We start from the raw sequence: 8,880 nt of genomic DNA, 5'->3' as shown, positions 1-8,880 counted from the left end.
GGAAAGTGGGGACGGGCCTCTAATTCTCTTTTCCCTGCTATTCTGACATTTACGGTAGGCGTAGCCGTGGGCGCCGCAGAACTCAGGGGCTTGGGCCCCGCCCCAACCCTGCGCGTGCGCGTGCGCAGGGATAAGAGAGCGGTCTGGACAGCGCGTGGCCAGCGCAGCTGTGGGGACAGCTTGAGCGGCGGTTGGATGGCGCGGGTTGGAGCGTGGCGAACAGGGGCTCTGGGCCTGGCGCTGCTGCTGCTGCTCGGCCTCGGACTAGGCTTGGAGGCCGCCGCGAGCCCGCTTTCCACCCCGACCTCTGCCCAGGCCGCAGGTGAGTGACCCCCCGCAGCGCGGGCTCCCACCCCTCGCGAGGCTTCGCCCCGCCGCCGCGCACCGACAACGCCTAGCCACTGGCTGCACCGCACGTCAGTTCATGACACTCCCCCAGCACGTGGACTTGAACTTCATCGCTTGTGGGAAGGCGCGCACTGGTGCTAGGAAGACCCCATGCTGGGGGAGGGGAGGAGGGTGTCTCCACCTGCGTTTAACGGTTTTGCTCCTGCCCTGCACACCGTCTCCACACCTGCTGTGCCCTGTCGTCCCCCATTGTCACCTCCAAGCCGCCCTTCATACCAGCGTGGTCAGGAAAGCTCTTAGCAGGCTCAGATTGTCCGACCGCTAATCACGCAGGACGGGTCACCTGGTGCCTCTCGCACTTTTGCCTTCCAAACCCTCGCGCCCAGGCCTTGTGACCGTTCGGCAGCCGTCCCTGCCCTCCCAGTCTCTCCTCCTTTGTCCTCCATCCTTAGAAAACGTGAGGTCTCTCCCCCCCATGCTACTCCAGGCTCTCGCAGAGACTGGGGTCACAAGTTGAATATACCCCCGTGGACGTGTTCGCCCTGGCCTAAGAGGTATTGGTGGCCAGTGGGGACGGGCTCCCTCTCTGATACCCCTAGAGGCAGCTGGAGGGTTGGAGTGGCCTCCCTGTGCACTCAGGCACTCCCAACTTGCAGCTCTGGGCTCAGGCTCACACACTTTCCCAGCTCCTTTGTGCATTCCGCACTTCTAGGTCCCTGGACTCATCCCAAAGTCCCTGACATTCACGCTAAATGTTCCTGTTTTTTTTTGTGTGTGTGTGTTGTTGTTTTTTTTAAGGAGGCAGCGTTCACGTTAACCAAGTACAAAAGTTTTTTTTTTTTTTTTTTTTGAGTCTCCCTCTGTCGCCCTGGCTGGAGTGCAGTGCAATCTTGGCTCACTGCACCCTCCGCCTCCCAGGTTTAAGCAATTCTCATGCCTCAGCCTCCCGAGTAGCTTGGGACTACAGGCACCGTCACCATGCCCGGCTAATTTTTGTATTTTTAGTAGAGATGGGGTTTCACCATGTTGGCCAGGCTGGTCTCGAACTCCTGACCTCAAGTGTTCTGCCCGCCTCAGCCTCCCAAAGTGCTGGGATTACAGGACAAAACTCTATACACAGTCTCTTTTTTCTCAGGATGTTGAGGTAGGAATTCCCAGCATACCCCGTTTACAGGTGAGGAAACTGAGGCCAGGAGGGAAAGTCACTGGTCACTGTAACTCCTGTCAGGCTTACACCGTATGAGGCGGGGACTGCTGTGCTCTACTGTCCACTTTGCAGAGGGATACACACTCCCGCAGTCCAGCTAAGGGAGGTCAGAGGTGTCAGGGCTGTGGAGGTCTGCGCCTGGGTGGAGAGCCACACCTGGAGGCTGCCAGATCCCCCGGGGACGGGGAAGGAAGCAGGCACCGGTTTGTCCACAGCTCTTCCGGGATCCATAGAGCTCAGGGACCGTGTGGCAAGTAGGTGCAATTAGGCCTGAAGGCCGAGGAGGGGCTGGCAGTGGGGAGTGGGGGGTTGGAGGCTCATGGCTGGTGGGTAAAGGTGGAAGAGGTTAAAGGCCTTGGCAGAGTGAAGCTAAACCAGGGTGGCGGATTTGCCACCTCCCCTGGCCGCACCCAGGAGGAAGCCGTAAAGGCCACTCCCTTCCTCTGTCCCTTGGCCCAGGTTGCAGGCCCCTCCATGCCCCTCCAGGTCGGCAAGCAGCTGAGCTTCCCTGCTCAGAATCTAGGACAGCCGGGATCTTCTCTGGACCCAGCTTGGACCCTTATGTGACCTGTGTCCACTTATAATCAGGCACTGCCCTGGGTTTAGGCGGCCAGGTCACAGCCCTGACCTCCACGGAATGTCCAGTCTGTGGGTGGACAGGCATGACCAGGGCTTTAAGGACAGTTGTTAGACATGGGAGGCAGTGCTTCCTAGGTCTCCAAGAGGGACATGAGAACCCTCCCAGGAAATCAGCTGAGATCTGAAAATTGAGGGGAAAACACAGGGTGTAGAGAGGAGAGAGGGAAAGGCAAGTCTCTGGTGTCCTAATGGACCTTGGGGCCTGGGGCCTGGGGCTCTGGTGAGGAGCTGACACATTTAGGATGGGGAAAGTGATAGGTCTGGGAGGAATTCAGGAGGCGGGGCAACAGGACTTGGTGACTGAGCAGATTTTCTACCCAGTGCTTCAGTTTCCCACCCACTGCCTCAGTTTCCCTTTTGCTACGCAGAGGAGATAGACCCTCCCTGCTAACCTGAGCCCGGGAGCCTGACCCAGGGCATGTGGAAAAATGGCCCGTCCCTCAGTCTCTTTAACCACTGAGTTTGGAGGTCTCCCTGGCAGATCATCTCGCTATGAGGAGCCTGGTGAAGACTCTGGGATCAGCGAGACCTGAGTTCGAACCCCAACTCTGCTACCAGCTCTTTTTTTTTTTTTTTTTTTTGTGGCGACGGAGTCTCATTCTGTCGCCCAGGCTGGAGTGCAGCAGTATGATTTCGGTTCATTGCAGCCTCCATCTCCCAGGTTTAAGCAATTCTCATGCTTCAGCCTCCCGAGTAGCTGGCATTACAGGCGTGCACCACCACGCCTGGCTAATTTTTGTATTTTTAATAGAGACGGGGTTTCACCATGTAGGCCAGGCTGGTCTCGAACTCGTGACCTCAAGTGATCCACCTGCCTCGGCCTGCCAAAGTGCTGAGATTACAGGCGTGAGCCACTGCACCCAGCCTCTGCCACCAGCTCTATGGCCTCCTCTTAGTTCCCTTTCTCTGTAACCTGGGGAGTGCAGTAGCACCTGCCCAGTGGGGCTCTTGAGCCCAGGAACTGCTACACTCTGAACCCCACTCGTACTAGGGGCTCAGTAACAAGCAGCCGCCAGTGTGGTTCCTACATCCCAGGACTTCGCCTGTCTCCTGCGGGTCACAGCCAGTGACTACTGTGCTCTTGGAGAAAGGTCCAGCCTCCAGCTTCCCAGGCTTCATTTGCATCCATCTCGCAGGCCCCAGCTCAGGCTCGTGCCCACCCACCAAGTTCCAGTGCCGCACCAGTGGCTTATGCGTGCCCCTCACCTGGCGCTGCGACAGGGACATGGACTGCAGCGATGGCAGCGACGAGGAGGAGTGCCGTGAGTGGCCACGCCCCTGGGCGGGGCTTACAGGGGGCGGGGCCTGAGGATGGGATGTCAGGGGCCAGGCACGCGGAGGTGGAGCTTGTGGGAAAGGCAGGGCCACAGGGATGGGTGCGACTTGGGTCTGTGGGTCATAAGAAGCGGGGTCTAAGATGGGCTTGGGCTGGGCGCAGTGGCTCACGCCTGTAATCCCAGCACTTTGGGAGGCTAGGGTGGGAGGATCGATCACTTGATTCTGGGAGGTTGATGCTGCAGTGAGCTAGGATTGTGCCAGTGCACTCCAGCCCGGGCAACAGAGTAAGACTGTCTCAGGAAAAAAAAAGAAAAAGAAAAAAAAAGAAAAATGAAAGAAAGGAAGAAAGAAAGGAAAGAAAGGAAGGAAAGAGAGAGGGAGGGAGCCAGGTGCGGTGGCTCACACATGTAATCCCAGCACTTTGGGAGGCCAAGGCAGGCGGATCACTTGAGGTCAGGCGTTCGAGACCAGCCTGGCCAACACAGTGAAACCCCATCTCTACTAAAAATACAAAAGTTAGCTGGATGTGGTGGCAGGCCCCTGTAATCCCAGCTAGTCGGAAGGCTAAGGCAGGAGAATCACTTGACCCCTGGGAGGCAGAGGTTTCAGTGAGTCGAGATTGCGCCACTGCACTGCAGCCTGGGCGGCAAAGGGAGACCCCGTCTCAAAAGAAAAAATAAAGAAAGAAACAAACAAACAAATAGAATAAAGTGGGCTTGTAGGAAGGTAGAGCTAGTGGGGTCTCACGGGAAGAGCTTGCAGGGAGGCCTGTCCTTAGAAAGTGGAGTTAACAGTTGCAGGGGGCGGAGCCTTAGGAAGGGAGCATTTTTTGGGCTCAGCTGTTCTTAGAGGGTGGGGCTTGCAGGGGATGGGGTTTCAGGGAGTACCTGGGCCTTCTTGGGTGGGCATTTGGGACCTGACCAACCCTGTGCCCCAGGGATTGAGCCGTGTACCCAGAACGGGCAATGCCCACCGCCCCCTGGCCTCCCCTGCCCCTGCACCGGCGTCAGTGACTGCTCTGGGGGAACCGACAAGAAACTGCGCAACTGCAGCCGCCTGGCCTGCCCAGCAGGCGAGCTCCGTTGCACGCTGAGCGATGACTGCATTCCACTCACGTGGCGCTGCGACGGCCACCCAGACTGTCCCGACTCCAGCGACGAGCTCGGCTGTGGTACGCACCTGCGGGGCTGGGGTGGACTCGTGGGTAGATGGGGACACCCACTGCCTGCTGGGGCGTGGCCAGGCTGGGGGCGTGGACACATGCCTTTGCCCGTGCCTGCATCCCTGTAGGGGAATCAAGACATCATTAGGGGCCGGGCCCGGTGGCTCACGCCTGTAATCCCAGCACTTTGGGAGGCTGAGGTGGGCGGATCATCTGAGGTCAGGATTTCGAGACCTGCCTGGCAAACACTGCGAAACCCCGTCTCTACTAAAAGTACAAAAAAATTTGCTGGGCATGGTGGCACACACCTGTAATCCGAGCTACTCAGGAGGCTGAGTCAGGAGAACCACTTGAACCTGGGAGGCAGAGGTTGCAGTGAGCTGAGATTGGGCCACTGCACACCAGTCTGGGTGACAGCAAAACTCTGTCTCAAAAAAATTTAAAAAAGGCCGGGCACGGTGGCTCACGCCTGTAATCCTAGCACTTTGGGAGGCCGAGGCAGGCGAATCACCTGAGGTGAGGTGTTCGAGACCAGTCTGGCCAACATGGTGAAATCCCGTCTCTACTAAAAATGCAAAAGTTAGCCAGGCGTGGTGGCGCGCACCTGTAATCCCACCTACTCGGGAGGCTAAGACAGGAGAATTGTTTGAACTCAGGAGGCAGAGGTTTCACTGAGCCAATATTGCGCCACTGCACTCCAGCCTGGGTGGCAGAGCCAGACTCCCTCTCCAAAAAAAAAAAAAAAAGACATAATTACGGGCAGCAGTCAGCTTCACCCAGCCTGCTTGGTTGAGGATAAACCCCAAGGGCTCCCCTGGGCATCTGGCCCCCTCACGCCTTCAGTGCTCTCTCCTCAACTACTGAACGCCTGGGCTTATTGCAGGAACCAATGAGATCCTCCCGGAAGGGGATGCCACAACCATGGGGCCCCCTGTGACCCTGGAGAGTGTCACCTCTCTCAGGAATGCCACAACCATGGGGCCCCCTGTGACCCTGGAGAGTGTCCCCTCTGTCGGGAATGCCACGTCCTCCTCTGCCGGAGACCAGTCTGGAAGCCCAACTGCCTATGGGGTTATTGCAGCTGCTGGTAAGAGGGACTTATCCTCCCATGCTGGGGGCTTAGAGCTCCGGGGATTCAGGGGAGGTGGGTGGGGAGGGATGAGCTGCAGAACTCCCATCCCCATGTGTATGGAGCTTGGTGGGTGTGGGGGCTCTTCCCTTCCTCCTCCTTACTCCTCTGTCCATCTGTTCCCCACAGCGGTGCTCAGTGCAAGCCTGGTCACCGCCACCCTCCTCCTTTTGTCCTGGCTCCGAGCCCAGGAGCGCCTCCGCCCACTGGGGTTACTGGTGGCCATGAAGGAGTCCCTGCTGCTGTCAGAACAGAAGACCTCGCTGCCCTGAGGACAAGCACTTGCCACCACCGTCACTCAGCCCTGGGCGTAGCTGGGCAGGAGGAGAGCAGTGATGCGGATGGGTACCCGGGCACACCAGCCCTCAGAGACCTGAGCTCTTCTGGCCACATGGAACCTCGAACCCGAGCTCCTGCAGAAGTGGCCCTGGAGATTGAGGGTCCCTGGACACTCCCTATGGAGATCCGGGGAGCTAGGATGGGAAACCTGCCATAGCCAGAACTGAGGGGCTGGCCCCAGGCAGCTCCCAGGGGGTAGAACGGCCCCGTGCTTAAGACACTCCTGCTGCCCCGTCTGAGGGTGGCGATTAAAGTTGCTTCACATCCTCCGCCTGCCTCTGGGTCTCTGTCTCCCTTGGCCTGGGCAGCCTGGGGTCTCTGCTGCAGCCCCTCCTCCATGAGAGCCCAGCCCAGAGAAGGTGGGACGTGGACACCCAGCCCTGTGTGCAGCTACTGTGCTGCTTGCTTTTTGGGAGCAGGGGCAGCAGGGCTGGGGTGGGGAGTCTGCGTTAACATCAGGATTCTTGGAAGAAGAGCAGAGCTTGGGCAGTGCCTTCCCATTCCCAGGTCTGGGGACCCCCACCCACTGTGGCTTCCTCCTCAGTGCAGTGGAAGCCAGGTTTCCTGGGATGGTCTCAGACTCACCCTGTTTTAATTATTTTTTAATTATGTTTTTAGAGACTGCGTTTTGGCCAGGCACAGTGGCTCACACCTGTAATCCCAGCACTTTGGGAGGCCGAGAGGTGGGCGGATCATCTGAGGTCAGGAGTTCGAGACCAGCCTGGCCAATATGGTGAAACCCTGTCTCTACCAAAAATACAAAAAATTGGTTGGGTGTGGTGGCAGGCGTCTGTAATCCCAGCTACTCGGGAGGCTGAGACAGGAGAATCGCTTGAACCTGGGAGGTGGAAATTGCAGTGAGCTGAGATCACGCCATTGTACTCCAGCCTGGGTGACAGAGTGAGACTCTGTCTCAAAAAAGAAAAAAAAGGTTTTATTATTCATCCTGGGCATCATAGGGATCTCTGCAATTTTTTTTTTTTTTTTTTTTTTTTGAGACAGAGTTTTGCTCTTGTTGCTGGGATTACAGGCATGTGCCACCCCACCTGGCTAATTTTGTATTTTTAGTAGATAAGGGGTTTCTCCATGTTGGTCAGGCTGGTCTTGAACTCCCGACCTCAGGTGATCCGCCCGCCTCGGCCTCCTAAAGTGCTGGGATTACAGGCGTGAACCACTGTGCCCGGCCTATACATTTTTTTTTAACTAGCTGTGGGTGGTGGTGTGCACTTGTAGTCTCAGCTACTTGGGAGGCTGAAGTAGGAGGATTGCTTGAGCCTGGGAGGTCCAGGCTGCAGTGAGCCATGATCAGGCCACTGCATTCCAGCCTGGGTGTCACAGCAAGACTGTCTCAAAAAACAAACAAAAACAAGTAATGTACTTGAATCATCCTGAAACCATCCCCACCCCTGGTCCGTGGAAAAATTGTCTTCCATGAAACCAGTCCCTGGTGCCAAAAAGGTTGGTGACCGGTAAAGTTAATTCACACCCTGACTTCTGGGTGACAGGGCAAAGTTCCTCCCTTATCCTCAGCTTCTGAATCTCTGAATGGGATGTTGGGGGCCACAGTAGCCTCCTTGCAGGGGAGTGACCTCCCTGGGACCCTTAGAGATGGACTCAGATGGACCTGTTGCCCAGGTTGGAGTGCAGTAGTGTGATCACAGCTCACTGCAGCCTTGAACTCCTGGGATCAAGAGATCCGCCTGGGCTGGGCACGGTGGCTCATGCCTGTAATCCCAGCACTTTGGGAGGCCGAGGTGGGCGGATCACCTGAGGTGAGGAGTTCGAGACCAGCCTGGCCAACATGGTGAAACCGCATCTCTACTAAAAATAGAAATATTAGCCGGGTGTGGTGGCAGGCGCCTGTAATCCCAGCTACTTGGGAGGCTGAGGCAAGAGAATTGCTTGAACCCGGGAGGCCGAGGTTGCAGTGAGCCAAGATCCTGCCATTGCACTCCAGCCTGGGTGACAAGAGCGAGACTCCATCTCAAAAAAAAAGAAAAAAAAATCCTCCTGCCTCAGTCTCCCGAGTTTTGGGATTACAGGCACATGTATCACACCCAGCTAATTTTTTATTTTTGTAAAGTCAGGGTTGGGCTATGTTGCCCAGGCTGGCCTCCAACACCTGATGTCAAGGAATTCTCCCACCTCGGCCCCCACAGCGTTGGGATTACAGGTGTGAGCCACTGCATCCAGCCAGGTTTTTTCTCTAACGTTTTCTCTGTCACGAGTCAGCCTCGGCGGACAACAGTGTATGTCAGGGATGTGTGTGCCCGGCTGTGAGGCTGGTGTGGGTGCCACATGCCACCTAAGTGGACCCCTAGGCTCTGGACCTTCCTGACTGTCATGCATTCTTGTTCTCAGTGGAGCAAACCGCCCCATGCCCACTGGCTCCAAACACCTGTTGTCGCATCCTCTCTCCTGGCTCTGGGCTGACCAGGCTCACTGGGGGTTCATTTGTTCCATGTGACAGTGGCTGCCATCATCTGGGGGCCGGGCTGGCTGGATGTCCCATCCAGAAGGTCTGTCATGTCTGGGATAGCTGACCTCTCCATGTGGCCTCTCCACGTGGACTCCTGAGCAAGGTGGCCACACTCCTGCCACGGTGACTTGGGGTTCCCCAACACACAAAGCAGAGAGACTGCTGGGTCAATGTCGCCGATGCTGTATTCTGTGGGTTCAGTGGAGTCCAGGTCAGCCCAGATCCTGTGTGCGTGTGTGTGTGTGTGAGTGAGCGGGGAACACATAAGGGCTTGAAACCCTTTTGAGACTGTCTCAAAA

The 8,880-nt window shown here is 56.9% G+C and overlaps 1 protein-coding gene across 1 annotated transcript; it reads left to right on the top strand.

The window, feature by feature from the left end:
* Window positions 1–58: 58 nt before the first annotated feature.
* CD320 (CD320 molecule) lies at window positions 59–6,371 on the top strand. The gene is made up of 5 exons (XM_019014478.4): window positions 59–322; window positions 3,331–3,456; window positions 4,410–4,643; window positions 5,518–5,721; window positions 5,893–6,371. Exons 1-5 carry the CDS (start codon window positions 196–198, stop codon window positions 6,033–6,035), a joined length of 834 nt encoding a protein of 277 aa, XP_018870023.2. The 5' UTR covers window positions 59–195; the 3' UTR covers window positions 6,036–6,371.
* Window positions 6,372–8,880: the final 2,509 nt, after the last annotated feature.

This window comes from Gorilla gorilla, chromosome 20 (genome assembly GCF_029281585.2).
Source record: "Gorilla gorilla gorilla isolate KB3781 chromosome 20, NHGRI_mGorGor1-v2.1_pri, whole genome shotgun sequence".
Lineage (NCBI taxonomy): Eukaryota > Metazoa > Chordata > Mammalia > Primates > Hominidae > Gorilla > Gorilla gorilla.
The sequence above is the reverse complement of the archived record's forward strand: the minus strand, read 5'-3'. Positions and strand labels throughout refer to the sequence as shown.

Excerpts from the sequence above, each read along its gene's own strand:
- CD320 (XM_019014478.4), top strand. The coding sequence starts at position 196 with ATGGCGCGGGTTGGAGCGTGGCGAACAGGGGCTCTGGGCCTGGCGCTG. Across the intron at positions 4,644-5,517 it reads CAGCGACGAGCTCGGCTGTG|GAACCAATGAGATCCTCCCG; the intron begins GTACGCACCTGC and ends GGCTTATTGCAG. Across the intron at positions 5,722-5,892 it reads TGGGGTTATTGCAGCTGCTG|CGGTGCTCAGTGCAAGCCTG; the intron begins GTAAGAGGGACT and ends TGTTCCCCACAG.